This window comes from Camelina sativa, chromosome 5 (assembly GCF_030686135.1).
Source record: "Camelina sativa cultivar CO46 ecotype springtype chromosome 5, ASM3068613v1".
NCBI lineage: Eukaryota > Viridiplantae > Streptophyta > Magnoliopsida > Brassicales > Brassicaceae > Camelina > Camelina sativa.
In genome coordinates, this window is record NC_141884.1 from 34,175,270 (window position 1) to 34,194,399 (window position 19,130).

The 19,130-nt window shown below is 35.5% G+C and overlaps 3 protein-coding genes across 3 annotated transcripts; 1 reads left to right on the forward strand and 2 right to left on the reverse strand.

The window, feature by feature from the left end:
• Nucleotides 1–1,822: 1,822 nt before the first annotated feature.
• On the forward strand, nucleotides 1,823–2,820 carry LOC104787707 (uncharacterized). Its single transcript, XM_010513315.3, has one exon. The coding sequence runs from the start codon at nucleotides 1,903–1,905 to the stop codon at nucleotides 2,602–2,604; it is 702 nt and encodes a 233-aa protein (XP_010511617.1). The 5' UTR covers nucleotides 1,823–1,902; the 3' UTR covers nucleotides 2,605–2,820.
• Nucleotides 2,821–2,873: 53 nt separating this feature from the next.
• Nucleotides 2,874–6,644, reverse strand: LOC104787708 (uncharacterized). The gene is made up of 5 exons (XM_010513316.3): nucleotides 5,678–6,644; nucleotides 5,510–5,571; nucleotides 3,879–5,411; nucleotides 3,697–3,802; nucleotides 2,874–3,618 (listed from the first exon to the last, which is right to left on the reverse strand). The coding sequence occupies exons 1-5, from the start codon at nucleotides 5,835–5,837 to the stop codon at nucleotides 2,999–3,001; spliced, it is 2,481 nt and encodes an 826-aa protein (XP_010511618.2). The 5' UTR covers nucleotides 5,838–6,644; the 3' UTR covers nucleotides 2,874–2,998.
• Nucleotides 6,645–9,751: 3,107 nt separating this feature from the next.
• Nucleotides 9,752–10,911, reverse strand: LOC147944721 (uncharacterized). The gene is made up of 2 exons (XM_087451684.1): nucleotides 10,077–10,911; nucleotides 9,752–9,786 (listed from the first exon to the last, which is right to left on the reverse strand). Exons 1-2 carry the CDS (start codon nucleotides 10,909–10,911, stop codon nucleotides 9,752–9,754), a joined length of 870 nt encoding a protein of 289 aa, XP_087307810.1.
• Between the last annotated feature and the right edge of the window lie 8,219 nt (nucleotides 10,912–19,130).

The following is a 19,130-nucleotide window of genomic DNA, read 5'->3' on the forward strand; positions in this document are numbered from 1 at the left end:
TAATACAAAATAAGGAAGTGACTACAATTGAAAGTAACAAACAACAAAGTATATATTTTCGAGTAAAATATGATAAAATTAAACTATATATCATATGTTACATGTATATCCTATTCAAATAACTGAAACTTTCATTAAATTAAGATATCATTGGTTAACTCAAGGAAAAAATAATGATATTGTACAATTTATAAAATTATGTGAGATTTGAAATATGAGACCATGAGGGCTAATTGGTTATCGTGAGATATGTGTTTTTCTTTTAATAGATAATTACAGACAAAATAAAGAAAGGAATATTAGACCACCATCCAAAAGAGGCCCAATATTTTATATAACCCATTAATAAAACTAAAAAAAAAAGCAATTGTTTATATAAGGTTTTATGTGTGGCCGTCCTGAGAGATAGAGAGCTGCGCGAGAGAGAGTTGCTACAAGAATGGAATATGAAGATGTTGCGCGAGTGATAACTTTTTCCAAAGTTGTTAAAACTTCCGCCGAAAAGGAATCGACGAAGGATTCGAAGACAAAGGTCCCGACGAAGAAAAACGTACCAAAGATAAAAGTCCCGAAGATAAAAGTACCGAAGAAGAAGGTCTCCAAAAAGGTACTTGGTGATTTGTTGAAACGGTTCTATTTAAAACATTGGCGTTGTTTACTCTGTTTCAAGCGGCTGACTTGCTGATCTGCTTTGGGATCACTTGAACTGATAGAATAAAATTGTTTTTAGGTTCCGGATGGTAGTGAACTTGGTGGTACTGGTGGCTCAAACTCTTACAACACATATGAAATATAACAACATTCAATATTGATATTGGTGGGAGAGGAGGAGAGAATGATTACTTATAAGATGATAATCCAATATAGATAATGGAGATGAATCTTTAAAAATAAGAATAATGTAAAATATATCATGTACATGTAGTATCTAAAATTAAAATTTAGCATTAAAATTTTACAATGATATTTTAAAATTGAAAACAAAAAAAAACGAAAAATGATTTGAGGTAATGTGGAAGAGAATGAGAGAAGTGGATGAGAATGAGAGAATGTGAATGAGAAAGTAAAAGAATGCCAATATGAGAGAATGAAAATGCTTATTTATGTGATAAGAATTGATGCAAGTTACATTTATAATTTATTGTGTTTGAATAAAATTGAGTGGTGGAATATGATTAATGCATAATTTATTTTATTTTCAGTTATTTTTTTTTAATGTGTGAGTTAAATGTATTATATTAGTAGCGTTTAGTGATGATTAAGACAAGTCATCCTTTCGAGGGTGAGTACGTTCTAATCGTGCTCACCGCTGCGATGAAAATATTCTGAAAATTCTACTGAAAAAAGGGAAAAAAAATGTATTGCATTAATTGGATCTTAAGTATTGTTTAAAGTAATTAAAAAAATAGAAAGCAAATAAAGAAATAAAAAAATCATATACATAAAAGTAAGTTTTGGTCTCTCAACCAATAAGGAGACCAAAACCAATTAGGAAATAACAAAATCTTATTTTTATGTCTATGATGTTTTTTTTCTGGAAAAAGATTAATAGCTAAATCCTGAATTTGAAACACATATGTTAACCAACTAAACCAAAAGAAAACTGAATTTTGCATGGCTCTCTATATAATAGAATTTTTGCTTTCTTTGGTGGTTTTTTTTTAATACTGATTTTCTAATAAGTATTGTGTACCAAATATGCATAATTCTTTCTTTAAACCGATCCGGTCAACGATCAATTAAAATAAGACCGTTAAGAAAGGGTAAAATCGTCAGTACATCAAAACATTTAGGAGCCTCTCTCTTCTTTGTTTTCAATCAGACCGTTACGAATCACAAAAAAGCAAATTTCAATTTGATAAAAAGTTTCAAACTTTGTGAGGAGGAAGACGAACCCAAGTAATGGACGACACAATCTCAAACCCTAGTATGGAACCTCTGTTGTTTTCTATCGATACAATGTCCCGAACGCAACAAAAACTCAAGCTTTTGGTTGATAACGGCGATTACGGATTCGAGAGAGGACCTAGGTACGGAGAATACGCGAGACTACGAGAATCGAAGCTTCAGATGAAACGAGACTTCGAGAAGATTCTGAAAGAAGAGCAAGTTAGATTTGGGTTCAGAGAAGAAGACGAAATCAGGGTTTTGCCGGAGAAGAAGACGACTAGGTTTGGGTTTAATCCGAGTTTGAATCAGAGAAAAGCAGCAACGACGTCGTCGTCTTCGTTGGCTCAATCGGTTCCTGATTTCTCTGCTATGATTCGTAAAGAGAATCGTAGACCGGTTAATTCGAATTTGCTTCCTCGGAGAACAGAGCTTACTCCACCGCCGGTTAAGAGTAGAAACGCCGCCGTTTTCGCCGGATCTGCGTTGAGAGGGAGTGTCTCAGCGAGTGCTGGTGAGAAAAAAGGTATTGGGATGATGATGCGTAAAAGCTATGCGACTGTTGAAGATCTTAAGAAAGTTTCCATGGCTGCTGCTTCTGCCATTAACGGCGGCGGAGGAGGAGGAGGAGGAGGAGGAAGGAAATCGATTGGCGGCGGAGGAAGGAAATCAATTGGTGGTGGTCGGACTATTCTAGGTTACAGACAAATTTACTGATTCTTCTGATCTTGTTTGTGTCCTAAATCTAACATTTGTGGCTTAAAGTTTGGTTTTTTTTTTATATTCTTTCTACGAGCTTTGTGGGTTTTGATTGATGAAAGATTAGTTCTTTTTTCAGATTTTAGTTGTGTTATTGAAGATTTGTATTAGGGAAGTGAATTCACATCTCTGTTCAGATTCAGATATATAAAAAGCTTTGGTTTTTGGAACCAATCATTGTTTTGTTTGAAGAGGAACATCTTCAATTTGTATAAACAAGGGAACAATGATAAAACTTTGCGTAGTTATCAGAAAAGCTAAAAACACATACATTGATCAGTATCGTTGGATAGCATAACGAATGGTGAAATTACACATACTATTTTGACGAAACATTAGATCGTTGTTGGTTCTAGAAGAGATCAGTTGTTAACTCTCCCACTAGACACTTAAGTATTTCATAAGCAATCTCTGATTCGACTCCAAATAAATGGGTTTCAACATCCATCCATTTCTCCATCTCGATACCGATAACGTCATCCGTACTAATCCGAGCTAATCTTCCCCACTTTGGAACTTCTTCGAGTACACCACGTATCAACTCGTCAGGTTTAGCAATCAAAGGCTTGAATCCTCCACAGGAAATGTTTCTTTCTTCCAAGTGTTCAATCATGGCATCCACAAGGAACCCTCCTGTTAGTCCAGGGAGATTGACTAGATGATCAGAACGAGCTGCGTAGATCATGAGTTCATCGAAGAGTTCTGGACCAATGAAGTATGCTTGTGTAGTTGTCGTACCAACCAATAGCTCAGTGTGGATTATGACTTCTCTTGCAATTGTGAATCTCTGCTGCGTTAAAATGAGACCCGTGTTGCTTAAACAGCGCAGGACGTTTGAGATATGGTTGACAAGATTGGCGATCGCTTGATAATTACTACCGCTTTCTGAGTTCTTGAATGAAGTTGCAGAATCTTCAAGAATGTCCCAGTCAGGTTCTGTAACCTCTAGTGGTAGCCTCATCTGTCCTGGAACTACAAATCATAACAACAGTTTCAGGTTTTAGATTCTAGAACTAGACTTTTTTCTTTCTGCAGATATCAGTTACATACCTGAGATATTGTCAAAGCTATTAGAAAAGCAACTCTCATTGGAGAAAGATGCATCAAGTACAGAACCTGGGCTCGTGTATTCACTGTATGCTGTTTTGCATTTCCTCTGCAGCAAACAAGAAACATTATGAATAAAGATGGAAATTGCTAAAAGGTGAAGTCCTTGCAGATTATACACATACCCGATAAGCTGTGTCTGCGTAAGGCATATCGATATCTCGAATATACCGCTGCTCCAAAGCTAAAGAAGATAGCAATTCATGGAGAATCAAAGATGCTGGTTTATTGGGCAAAGCACTTCCTCCCACAGCATTATCATCTTCTTCTTTAGAAGCCAAGTCTTTCAACTTTTGCTGAATCAACCCCAGAGTACCAAAATCAAGCTGTGGCCTCGTAAACGATGTTCTTGGAGTTCTTTCCACCATCTGATGTGGCACACGTTGAACTCTTATCCTCTCTTTGCTTTTACAGCCTTGGCTATAGTTTCTACGAGGGGAACAACCAGGTTTCAATGGAGAAAATGCAGTTTCATTACTACCGTTGGGGACATTACTACATGCACAAGAGTATTCATCATCTGATCTTCTTGGAACTGGACTCATAAAGCTACTTCCTCGTTCATGACCACTATCGCAAGCTAGCCTTCTTTTCCGCGCTGGACTACTTAATCCTGATCTATTATTAGACTCTTCAGCAGATTTTTTCTGAAGCTTCAAATCAGAGTGATGATTCCTACTAGGTGAAGCTCTACTCATCGCTATAAAGCCCTTCTCTTTACAGTTGATTGCATTTGCTGGTAAAGAACAACCTCTTTTGCTTTGTAAGGTAAAACATCTAGCTTCAGGAGGAAACCTTTCCCTCTGCAACACCTTCCCACTGAAGTCATATCGAGCGTGGTGTAGAGCTTTTCTCCCCATTTGATCTGTACTGTCTTTAGCAGAAAGAGAGACAGATGATGATTCTTCATTCCTCCAAAACACATTTCTTTTACTCCGTTGAAAAGGAGATGATTCAGAAACACAAGGCATGTTCTTTACAGTTTCTTCAGCTACAGAACTTGAACCATTCACATCAACCAAACTGCTACCACATGCTTTACAAGAAGCAACACTATTGTTGTAATAACCACGTTGAAACTCAGGTAACACAACAACTTCAGCTAGTTCTTTCGCTGCATTGTCACATCTTCTAACACCTGAAGAACCAGGATATGCAATAGCGCATTTGGCATTTCTCTTCCCTGGTTCCAAAATCCTAGTAGCAGCATCAATCAACCTAGAACTCCTCCTATTAAGCCTCGGGCTTCTAACAGGTGAAGCAAGTTTCTGATGCTGATGATGACTATTATTATTATACTGATGATGTTTCCTAACTCGAGTCAAAACGTTCTTAATCTGCAACGCTTCAGAACCAAACTTCTTAACCGCAACACGCCTATCACAAACTCCTGTTGTTCTCTGCATCTTCTGTGGTCTTAACTTATCAAAACCATTCTCTTCTTCTTCATCATCTTCTCCTAACCCACCAAACACATCACATCTATCGTTATCTTGAATCTTCAGTTTCTTCTTACTCTTTCCTTTGTCTCTATGATTTGATGGCATTGATTCAAGCCCCATCAAACGTGCTACTAAACTAGGAGACCTCATATCGTTCTTTTTAATCTCTCCAACTTCACCTCTATTAGGAAAACTTCCTCTGTTCTCATCATCAATCTGATTCAGTCAATTCAATCAACAGTAGTATTAGTTCGCTGTCAACAACTGAATCAAACTCAAAGATATAAACTTTAACAAAAGTAAGAAACATTCACCAGATTTAGCTTTGATTTGAGCATTTTCTCATTGCCTCCAAACCGCTTAGAAACTTGTTTCCCTGCCATAGACAAACTTTCATTACACACTAACTCAACAACATATCAGACACAACATGAGACAGAGAAAGAGAGAGACAGAGAGACAAAAGAGACAGAAAGACAAACCATGAAGGAGTGATTTACGGGAAAAGAGCTTCTTTTTAGCAAATCTTCGGTTCCAATCAAAGAGCTGAAAGAAAACACCGACGCAGCCACCGAGTCGACTAGGCCGTTTCTCAGTAATGGCAGCACACGGCGCCGTCGTCTCTTGTAACTCACCCGTCATCAAGAAGACTAAGAAACCCTAACAAAACCCACAAGTTCAGAGAGATCTCAAACACTGTAAAAAACGTACATTGCCTCAAAATCCCAAGGCTTTAATCATATAATCAAGAACGAAGCAAAGACCCAGAGAAAAGAAGAACAAAATTATGATTCTTTAATAGAAAAAGTCACTCAGCTTTTGTGAATTTTGGGGAATCTCTCAGTGAGAGATGAATGTACAACAACAATACAACATTATCAATATAGCTTTTAGTTACGAGAATAAGGAAAGAAAGAAGACAGTTGGAAATGAAGAAAACGACAAATGGTACAGTGAAAGAAGAAAGAAACTGAAGAATCATTACATTTAGAGCTTTTTAGGAAGAAGGAAAGGAAAAAGTTTTTGGTGTCAAGAATTGAGAACTCAACGGGTAATATTCGCAATTGGGACTTGGGGTTGGGGAGAGAGGAGTTAGAATGAAAAAAATAAAGTGAAAGGAGACAAAAGCAAAACGATAGTGACGAGAAGTGATTGAAAGAGAGATGAAGGGGGAGATTAGAGAGAGAGACAGAGACTTGTTGTGTAAAAATTATAATTACTGTGATTCTCTTCTGTTGTCACTCACTGGCGGTGAAAGGGGCTCGAGAGAGATTGTTACAGAAGAGAGAGAAGCATGCGCACAAAAGGTTAAGTAGCCGATACAAGTAGGACTAGAGAAAGTTTAAAGAGCTTCTCGAGGAGAAAAAGAAAGACAAACATATATGCAAAAGATCAAATTGTTTTTTTTTTTTTCTTTATTACTGTAATGTTCATATACGAAAGTAATGTGTTGTGTATTCATAATGTTAATAGAGTATTTATACAGAGTTGCCTAGCTAGAAGATAACATCATATCTACGTGAATATAGGAAACATAAGATTGACACATATCCTAATACCCCCCTCACGTTGGTGGAACGAAATCCCGGACACCCAACGTGGATAACAATGTTTGAAAACTAGGCGCAAGCAACGACTTAGTGAGAAGATCAGCAACTTGTTCCTTTGTTGAAATGTGAACAGTAGTAATCAACTTATCATGGACGGCATCACGAACTTGATGGCAATCCCTCTCTATATGCTTCGTTTTTTCATGAAAAACAGGGTTAGCAGCTATGTGTATGGCCGCTTGACTGTCACAGTAGAATGGAATCGGTTGAGAATGATCCACCCCGAGGTCCTCCATTAAACCCTTCAACCACTTGACCTCTTTAAGAGTGTAAGCCATCGCCCTGTACTCTGCCTCTGCCGACGAACTCGACACCGTATCTTGTTTCTTTGTACGCCAAGAAATGGGCGAGTCTCCCAAATAAATAACATATGCAGAGAGTGACCGACGAGTGCGAGGACAGGCAGAGTGATCGGCGTCACAATAAGCAGTGAGTGTGAGGGAACTATCGGACCGAAGGAATATGCCTTGAGAAGGAGAGCGTTTGAGATAACACATGAGGCGGACAGCAGCATGCCAATGTGCGACTAGAGGAGACTTCATGAACTGTGAAAGAATATGCACTGCATAACTCAAATCCGGGCGAGTGACGGTTAAGTAGATAAAACGACCTACTAAGCGACGATATCGGTCCGGATTGGCGTAGAGAGGACCCTTCACTGATCCAAGCTTATGATTGAGCTCCATAGGAGTCGAAACCGGCTTAGCTCCCAACATACCCGTCTCATGAATAATGTCCAAGGCATATTTCCGTTGAGATAAACAGAACCCGTCTTTGCCTCGCGAAACCTCAAGGCCCAAAAAATATTTCAGCTTCCCAAGATCCTTCATGTGAAAGCATTTGCTGAGCTGCACTTTGAACTTGTTAAGAACCTCCAAATTATTCCCAACAATGACAAAGTCATCAACATAAACAAGAATATGCAAAATAGAATCCCCGCGAATCAAAGTGAACAAGGAATAATCCTGGTAACTCTGTTTGAAGCCAAACGTACGAAGTGCTGTCGAGAGCTTTGAGAACCAACAGCGGGGTGACTGTTTAAGACCATACAACGACTTACGAAGGCGACACACCTTATTCGGATCACTCGACTTGAAACCCGGTGGAAGCTTCATATAAACCTCTTCGTCAAGATCCCCATGCAGAAACGCATTATGGACATCCATTTGGTGAACCTCCCAATTCTTAACAGCAGCAACACCGAGAAGAGACCGAACGGTAGTCATTTTTGCAACCGGTGCAAAGGTTTCCTTGTAATCGACTCCCTCTTTCTGTGTATTACCCATGGCCACAAGACGAGCTTTATGGCGTTCAAGGGAGCCATCAGAGTTAAACTTCAGTTTGTACACCCACTTGCTGTTGATGGCCTTCTTACCCGCAGGGAGATCGGTAACATCCCACGTATGGTTAGCCTCAAGAGCCTCGATCTCTTTGCGCATAGCGTCGCACCACTCTTTGATGCGAACCGCTTCCTTAAAATGTCGAGGTTCGTTGCTATCTAAAATAGCGGCCATGAAAGCAATATGATTTGCAGAGAACCCTTCATTAGACAAATAATCCGAGATTGGATAAAGGATCTTACCAGAAACCGTAGAGGAGAACAGTGATTCAGGAGAACTAGGAGTGAGAACGTGAGAGGAGTGTACAGGGGGGACGACGAAATCCTTAAGCAAAATAGACGGGAACTTCTTGCGTTGTCCTTTGCCCAAAAGTTCTGGTAAACCAGGTGTAGATGGTGACATAGCATCCGACTGTTCCAGAACAGGAGAAGGAACCGAAGACGACAAAGGCGAAGAGGGAGAACTCTCCGTGATTGGGGAAGTTGTCACAGTATCGGGTACCAACAAGGATGGTGATATGGGCGGAGGTGACACAGCAGGAGAATCCTCTTGTAGAGAGATCGGCTGCATAACAGTTGGAACCAACAAGGGTGGGGACACCCAGTCATCATCAAACACGACGGGAAGAGACGGAGAAGCAGAGGGCAGAGATGACGGTTGATGGAGAAATGGAAAGATTTCTTCTTGAAACCGGACATCTCGGCTAACGAAAAATTTCTTGGTATCATGATCATATAAACGCCATCCCTTTTTACCGTACGGGTACCCAACAAAGACACATCTCCGACTGCGAGGTCCAAACTTGTCCTTATCCCTGGATCGAAGATGAGCGTAGCACAAACAACCAAATGTGCGAATCATATCATAGGATGGACGACGACCAAATAAAATTTCATAAGGAGTCTTGTTCTGTAACAGTGAAGACGGAGTGCGGTTTATTAGATGAGTTGCGGTGAGAATGCTTTCTCCCCAAAATGTAACCGGCATATGACTTTGGAAGAGACAGGCTCTAGCAACGTTGAGAATATGCCGGTGTTTGCGTTCAACCCGTCCATTCTGTTGAGGAGTATCGACGCATGATGTCTGATGAAGGATGCCATGTTCTTGAAAATATGAGGAGAGACACATAAACTCAGTGCCGTTGTCTGTACGAAAAGACTTGACGGGTTTTCCAAACTGACGTTCGGACATAGCACAAAAATTTTGAATCAGTTGTGACACTTCCGATTTAGCAGACATGAGGTATGTCCAAACCGCACGGGAGTGATCATCAACCAATGTAAGAAAATACGTAGCACCAGTTGTAGAAGGGGTACGATAGGGACCCCAAACATCACAATGAACAAGAGAAAAACAATCCGTAGCTTTATTATTACTCTCATGAAAAACATCGCGAGTTTGTTTAGAACGCAAACAAATGTCACAACTTTTTAAATCCTCAAAGTTCCTAGAAGAATCAACACACTCGCTTAAAGAAACTAAAACACCAGGGGAAGGATGACCGAGACGACGATGCCACAAACCACTAGAAGCCTTAGGAGATGCAGATGCCTTGTAAGACCGGGCAGCTAACACTCCCGTAAAATAGTACACTCCCTCACGTTCTTCACCCGTTCCAATCAAAGTCCTCGAAAAACGGTCCTGTAAGAAACAAAGAGTATCAGTAAAAATTCCAATGGATCCGGTTTGTTTGAGAAGTTTTGAAACTGAGATCAAGGTGCAGTTGAAATCAGGAACAAATAAAACATTGGTGAGGAGATAGGCAGAACTCAAGGGAAGAGAGCCGCATTTGGTAGCCCGTGAAGGACTACCATCGGGTTTAGTAACAGGTGAGGGGATAATGTCAAAGACATCTACCAAAATCGAAAGATCACCCGTCATGTGATGAGAGGCGCCTGTATCTAAGACAACATCAGACAAATGAGTTTTACCCGACAATTTTTCTGAAGACGTGTTGGAACGTTGAGCTTCAAGTAGGTTGATGAGTTGTGTTATCTGATTGTTGCCAGTCTCGGATGATGCAACGCGAGCATTGTTAGCTCGACCCCGACCCCGACCAATGCCCCTTGTTGGGCAACCTCCTCGCTGAACCGACCGATTAGAGTTGTCTCTGGTGTCGGGTCTAGTACCACCTTTATTATCGAAATACCAATCCGGGAAGCCATGCAGCTGAAAGCATTCAGAAGCTTCATGACCTTGACGATGACAGTGTGTACATGATAATGAGGAGCGATCACGAAAACGTGGACCGGAAACAGCAGCAGCATGAACAGGAACCTCTGTTTTGGCGGTGAAACCGATCGCCTCTGGTTTGACAATCTCCTTGGAACGAGCAACATTAAGGTTTTGTTCCTCCCGAATAACCCGCGAGTAGACTTGAGTAAGCGGAGGCTTGGGGTTTTCTCCAGTAATGGTGGAGCAAATGTTGCTGAAACGCGGAAGATCCAAACCAAAAAGAAACTGATGAATGCGGTCATCTTCACGGTCTTTAGCGATACCCGGAGCAGCAGCACACGTACAATCACAACCAGTCTTGTAGTTTTGTAGCTCCTCCCACAACTTCGACAAACGACCATAGTAGTCCATAACGGACTGGCCGTTTTGTTTACACTCAGCAATCTCGTCTTTGAGAACTTGCTTACGAACACCGTTACTGACTGAGAACCGAGAGCGAAGACTCTCCCACAACGTTGAAGCATCGGCGATGAAGGAGACTGTGGAGCGAAGCTTAGGATCAATAGAAGTTCGAATCCACCCCACAATCATAGAGTTCGCAGCACGCCACAAGCTCAAATCAGGTTCAGTAGTAGGTTTTGGAATAGTACCATCAATAAACTCCAGCTTATGTTTTGCTTGCAGTGAGTTGCGTAACTCGGTGGCCCATTCAGTGTAATTATCTTCCTGTAGAATAACAGAGGAGATCAAAGCTCCTGGATTGTCAGAAGAACTCAGAGTATACGGAGATGGTGATGAGGCAACAGCGATCTGTGTGTGTGGAGGAGCCACCATAGTAGAGTTGCAGAGAAGATCGGTTGAAACAGAGAGATTGACGGCTACAGCGGTTGGAAAAGAACAACGGTGGTAGCGGCTGTAATAGAAGTATACGACGACGGCGGTTGTTTGAGAACAACGGCGGTGTTGGAAAGAAAATTAGGTCAGAGGATTTTATGGCTCTGATACCATGTAATGTTCATATACGAAAGTAATGTGTTGTGTATTCATAATGTTAACAGAGTATTTATACAGAGTTGCCTAGCTAGAAGATAACATCATATCTACGTGAATATAGGAAACATAAGATTGACACATATCCTAATAATTACTATGTATTAGACGGCCAGACGGGGTCGGTTATTGATTTGGTTCACTGAATTTCAAAAGTATATTAAGTGAGAAGTACAAATATATGAAACTAATTTTAAAATATATAGAAAAATATATTCAATATAATTAATTAAAAAATGAAAATAGAGGTCACATCAAATAATATAAATAGTAGAAAAGCCAAAAAAAAATCTATTAAAATCAAAAATAATTCATACTTTTAAATAAATAGTAAAACAGTTAAAATTTTAAAAATTAAATCTAATAAAATCTACAACAACAAATTTTATCAAAAAGTTTTCCACTACAGGTTAAAGAAATTTTTTAAAAACTTTTGCTAGCTATATTTAATTATTCTTTCTTACTTATATCTTTATACTTACTTCACAACTATAGCAAGGATTACGTTTAATTTGATAAAGGTTTAAATAATTTTATTTATTACATGCAAATATTTGATTGACACGTATTCAATAATCATTTTTAAAATACAAAATTATAGTATATGCAAACTAAATTTTTAATCACAAACTATTATAAATAACATAATAACAAAATAAATTATTACAAATTTTTATCAAAAAAAAGTTCAGCCTATAATTTTCTACAGGTTAGTACCTAGTACATAGTATTTGTCTAACCAAAGTAAATTACGAAAATATATTAAAATTATTCTTAGAAATTGATAACCGTACCAAACCAAATATTTGTACGGATTGCAACCAGATTAAAAGAATGATTACTGAACCGACATGAATCAAATATGTTGTTCGGATGATTATATTGGTATAATTTTTCAAAAACCGATCAACCAGAAAATCCAAACCGTATCACCAGAATAAACCAAAGTATCCGGTTTAGAAGCTATGAACAAATTTCTTTTTTTTTTGGACAAAAAAGCTATGAACAAATAAAGTTTTTTCTAAATAAAATTTGAATTTCTTTTTCTTAAACTGTCTAAACAAATCCACAAAAAAAAAAAATATAGTATCAAACTACTAAAACTGAGAACCAAACCGAAACCAAATATTTTTACGAATTGTAAATACAAAACCTAATTGAAGTATTGAACTACTTCAATAACCGAAATGATCTGAACTTAATATTTATTCGGATAATTATTGTAGGGTGATTATATAAGATTTTTCAGATTTCTTTTAAAACTAAAAGTAAATTTTTTTTAAAAAAGGTTTCTCAGATATTAGAAGCGTAAAATGTGGTTCCGAAAAACGAACATTGACAATAAGGTGAAAGGTTCGAGGTTTCTGTTTCTCGTTTTTGGGGAATCCAGCTTCATCTGTAGTCCGTTTCTCAGTTCCAACTTCTTATTGGTTTTTGTTCCATACTGAAAAAAAAAAAAAAAAAAAACTAAAAGTCTTCTTTTATAACCAAATCCTGAAAAATAATACTGTAATACGATGGCATGATTTTTTCCGTGGCCAACCAATAAACGACATGTGGACAACATCTGAGTATAATTATTTTGTAGTACAAAAGAAAGAAACAAGAAAAAGATTGCCATTTTTGAAGAAGCTAAACAATGACCTGACCTTGTGGGTATGACCACGGTGTGATGGGTTTTTTTAGAGGTTGTGGTACTTGCTTGTCTCCTTGGGCAATAACAATTTAATATAGGGAGGAGCTGCGTAATTTTTTTGGTTATAGGTCACGAACCAGTAGATAAAAATTACGTTATAGTCTAGACTGTGTGAAAGGTCCATATGTTATGTATAGCTTATGGTTAGATTCATGAACCAAAATTATATCATTGTATCAAGTAAGAGTAGTACTCAAGATGTGAATTTCGAAAACTGTTCATCATGTTTTTTTCTGAATATACAAAAATGGAAACATGTAATTATAGCTGAAATAGTTTGACAAAAAAAAAAAGTAATTATAGCTGAAATTATCTTGCAAAGCTGCAAAAAGGTTATGAAAATTTCATAAATCTTTAATCTATCCCAAGTCTTTTTTGTAATTCATTAGGTTATTTTATAAGAAAAAACTTAGGAAGATATTACTTTGGTGATGACTTGGCTAGTTACCAAAATGTTATATAGCAAATCGCATACAAAAAGACTATTTCTACCAAACGTTTTTTTGTTTTGTTTTTAATCCTCTCGAGTATGGGATTAGAATAAACTAGTCTTTTCCCAATGACAGAGACATGAACTCAGAACCTATAGCACAGTATTCCTTTGGAAGGTCCTTGGTTCAACCAGTAAAAGCTATATGTACTCCTAAACTACAAGTGTTCTCTTAACTTACAGCAAATCAAATAAGCTCGATTCGAGTAATAAGACAACTCTAATAATCCACATTTGGATGAGAGTATCGTTCAAATTTTTTAAACTTTTATCAAGACCTATATCCAACGTTGTTGCGACTTTTGTGGCGCAAAGACTCAAGAGCTTCATTATTTGTATAGTTTGTTTCTAGGAAAATAATAGTGAACTATATATAAATAAATGGGTATGTGTTAATGTGTATAGACTATAGATAGGTGTAAAAAGTTCGAAATGTAATAAGACAAAAAAAAAAACAGAGTTGCGTCTTTGTTTCTGTCTGACGAATTCTGAAATGTCACGGACAAGAAACCCATACACGCTAGGAATCTAAAGTATTCCCCCACTTATATTTAAAATCACAGTACCAATTATTTTCTTGTAATTGATATGTATACACATATATACATTCAATATTAAAAAATATTTTGTTTAGCTATAAATTGAAAATTTTTGAGAACATAAGTACATAACTGTTTGAAAATTTCCAACACGAAGCGATGCTAAAAAGGAAACAGAAAAGAAGGGATCTAATTTTGTCAAAAATAAAGAAAAATAGTCTAGCAAATTTTACTATTTGTAAAAAAAGTAACATTTTGACCAAGATGAAGAGACAAAAATTCCTGGTGCATTCTCTCGAATACTGTGGTTTGATTTAACATCAGAGTGAAAAGTTAAACAGTCATGGTGTTTTTTAATTTTATTAACGGAATGGTATACGTGATTTTTTTTAATTGTTTAAATGATATCTCTCCCCTGTTATAAATATCATTTTTTTAGAGTATGTATCACAAATGACAAATGCATGTTTCTATTGCTTATGTACAGTATAACATTAAAATTTAGAGAATGACTATTAGTGATCATACACGGAAAAGACTGATATTAAACATATGAGATACTCGTGAGGTTATAGATTGTTGTATAAGTATAGCTGATGGCATAGGTGTTCAAAACGTTGATAGCATAGGTGTTCCAGGCTGTAAGACCAGGAGGCATCGATAAGATCGGTTAGAGGGCCGATGAGTTGGTATCTATGTGATAGAGGGCCGATGAGTTGGTGCTTTTCGTGTTTAGTGTAGTAGGGTAGTGAAATCTTGGGTATTTGGGGAGGATATATGTCATCAGTTGGGCCAAACCAGTACCACCATTCGTAGAACCATCCTGGTATTGTCTTGGGGCAATGAAAGTCGAAGGAGAGGAACCAGGAGTGATCATAGGTTCGTAAGTAAAAGGTGTAGAGAAAGGCTTTCTGGTAATCTATGTAGGTAAATCTTGGAATATGGAACCCCGGGATGGAGAATTCTTTTGCAGTGTGCAGGTTTATGAATCCGAGATCTTGGGGATTGCATACTTTGAGAATTTTGCAGGTGGAGTAGGAAATGAGGTTTGGGTCATTCTTGTCGGTATGGTGGGTTATTTCTACTAATTTGGTGTCTACGAGAATGAATTCGTAGAATGTGCGGTTTTTGGTAAGGTTGTCGGTAAGATATTGGCTTTCTTCGTAAAATATGCGGTCGGTATATTGGGTTAGGTCTTTAAGGGATATTGGTTTGGTGAATGAGGTTGTAATAAGGTGTTGGCGTTGTGGTTTAACGAAGTAGGACGATTTTTGGTCTACGGTTTTTTGTGAGGTGGATGGATTGGATATTTTTTGTGGCTGGGGGTTGACGGCTTTTGCATAGGATAGAGGAGGAAATTCCGCCAACGGAGATAATTGGTTGCTAGTGGTTAATTGCTTTCCTTGTAAATGTGGTTGATTCTTGACGTAGTCTGATGCACTCATTGGTTTCTTTTGTGTTTCACTCATTTTGGTGATCATGTGGATAGTAACGTAGTAAAAGTTTTGTCTACAATAAAGATGAACACAAATTTATTTTTTTATCTTTTTTATTTATTTATAAAAACTAAAACTTGTTAAATTTTAAATTAAACCAACATATTTTAACTATTTCGCGTTGACGGATATTATTATTCCGTTACTTTTTATGGCGGTACAAAAATGAAAGTTAGTTTTAAAGTTTAAAGTGTTAGTAAAATCATTTTAAAGATTCAAAGTGTTAGTAACATCATTTTAAAGGTTTATCATGTTAGTAAAATTCTCTCTAGTTTTAAATTGCTACTCAGTGACACTCTGAATGTTTAAAACGTGATTTTCCCATTTCTGAAATATAAAAAAGTTTGATAGACCAACCATTTTCCGAAAGTATATGTAGCAAATTTCACAAAACACATAATAATAATATATACACATACGTGGTGTCAATATATATATACATGTATATACATACACATACATTCAATATTATATATATGTGTGTGTGTGTGTATTTTTTGCTTAGCTCTAAGCCTCTAACCTACAAAAGGTTTGTAAAATAACTGTCTGAAAATCCCAATTGAAATTATTCCAAAGGTAAGAAAAGCAAATAGTAAGTTCATGAGAAAGAAAAAATTACACAAATATGTCATAACAATAGAAATAGTTAAGCTGTTGTAAAAAACTGGAAACAGTTAAGCCAATTTTACCATTTACAAAAAGTAACACTTTGACCAAGATGGTGCTTTCTGTAGAACTCAGTCATCATGTTAAGAGATATATGTGATGTTTTTTAGTTACATGTCATGTTGCTTATATAATATAGTTTTCTATTATATTTGTTCTTATAAAAAAAGAAGATACATGATTTACAAGAACCAAAACACATATTACTATTTTCAAAATATATATGCATAACATAACAATTGTGGACATATGAAAAACTAGTTTGTTATAATATATACAACAAATTATATCCAGAAGTTGCTGAAAACATAAATATATATAGCAACCTTTTTAGTCTAATCTCCAAAACATCTTTCACTAAAAATCATAATTTCTGAAAAATAAGTTTTATATAGAACTGTATGAACAAGATAAAATTTTGATATATCCATAAGAGTTAGACAACCTACTTTTTCTTCATATTTCACATGCAAAAGATGTTGGGCTTTTGAGCCTGAAAAAAAGAGGACTTTGGTTTTATGAACGAAAAGCTTTTGCAAACCTGTGTAAATAATGTGTTTTGTTGGTAAAAGGAAGTTAAATAGTAAACCACTCACAGATATATCATATATGTATTAATACAGAAATAGTCATCACATGCAGGTGGGTTTGGTTCAAAGTTTAAATTTGAAGAACTAACCCGGTTCTTCAACTAAGGGGAATCTACAGCTAGTAACCTAATTAAATTACTCAATTTCTCTCACATACTTTTAAACAGAGTCTAAGAGCAGGAGTATTGGCAGAGACGTGTGAGTCTCTCACTAATATTCCCTCTGTCCCTAAGATCATCCACATCGGTAATACCATGAAATGAAATGGGTCAAATTTTAACAATATTAATATTTTAATATAATTGATTTATTTAGAAATATAAATTACTAAAAAAATAAACATCTGGCAGATGAGAGTCTGAGTGTGTCTTAATGTGTACAGACACATTATCACACTCTCTCTCCTATTTTTTTTAATTTTTCTTTTTCTTTTAAATTAGAAGACATTCACCAAATATGATTGATGAATATGCCTTAATAGATTGATGTTAGTAGTATTTATTTTTGTTCCTAAAATATTGATTTTTTGTAGATTTAAAAACTAAAACAATTTTTCTACTTTATACTTTTTCACATATAGCATTTATCTAATGTTTTATAGTTTTTCTATCTACCAAAAGTAATTATAAATTAATTTAGAAATAAAAATTTAACTTTTTCTAATATGTATAAATTTTTCTTAGTATGTGTGATAGTGTCAAAACATCAATCCATTAGGGACAGAAAGAGTATTATTTTAAGATTTTTAATATAATTTATTTGTAATTTTAAATAAAAAATTAGAAAAACCAATAAAATTTTGACACGTGAATTTCCAAATGAGAATCGATTCTCCTTCCTTTCTTCTCTTTTTTTATTATTTTTATCTTTATATTAGTTAGAAATTTGGGGAGAGACTCCAGCAGTGGTATGTAAATTTTAAAAATAAAAAGAAAACATGAGAGAGGGAGAAACATAACATCTCTTTATTAAGTTTTTTTAATGGCGAATTTTTTTAAAATATTAAATATTTTAATTTTAAAAAACTTATAAGGAGTGTCTAACGTAGTGAAAAAGGCTTTTCGTTTTTTAATAAGATCACGACGCTACTCCATATTTTTTTTTTCCACAACGAGAAAGGAAGACATTACCAATTTTTATTTTGATCATTCCCAATTTTTATTTTTTTTTCCTGTTGTTAATATGGAGAAGCACTTTCACCTTTAAATAATCCAAAAATATATTTTTATTCGAGTAGTTAGAAGTTAGAACAATAGTTAGTAATGTGCAAACAAATTTTCAGGTAAACAAAAAAAAAGTTTCAATACAAGTGTTTTCTAATTAAACTAATAAAAATGAGGAATTTAAAAAATTAAAGAAAACATGTTTCCATATTTTAAATATTAACACCACATCTGGAGTACTCCAAAAGAAAATATATATTTACGATTTTTTTTGTTTATAATTATTATTTTCGTATCTTTAAATAATTAATAATAGAAATTTCTAATAATAATAGTCTGAGAAATAGAAATATATCTTAGATTTGAAATGAAAAAAAACTAATTGATCCTTTGAGGATAAAAAAATATCAATATTGAATATTTTGAGTTTTGATACATGTAAATTAAGATTGAATTGCATCAACTATATGCAACAGATATCAATAAAACTATGAAATACATGTATTTATTTAATTTTGAATCAAATATGTGTTAATTAGCATCATTTTATTATTGAGATCAATTTTGTATCATTTATTTAATTGATATTTAATTTGTATCATTATATTAAGTTATGTAAATTTATATTTTCTGTTATATATTTTTGAAGTGATGCAAACTAAAATAAAATTGTGTTAGTTTTATTGATTCGTCAAATTATTTGATTACCATATCTATACTATTAAAGCAAAAGTACTCTCTAGAGTAAAAATGGACCATGACTTGGTTTTGGTAGGTTTTTCATTAAAAATGATTAGAGAATTACAAAATTTAATCTAATTAACCTATAGTTTTGATTTCATTAAATGACGAAAATACCCTCTGTCGATTACTTAAAAAATTGCCGGGTCGGGACGCGGATCCTTACATATCCGACTACAGAAGGAAAAAAATCCGCGGATCTGTTTGTACTCTAGAATAATACTTTTCGGATCCAGTATATTATTTCATTCAAGATTAGTTATTTAAGATCCCAAACAGAGTTATTCCTTATAGGCAAACACTCTGATTTCATTTTCCTTTAAGGTATTTAAATAAAAACCATAAATTTTAATTACCAAAAATTTGGATATTTCCTTAA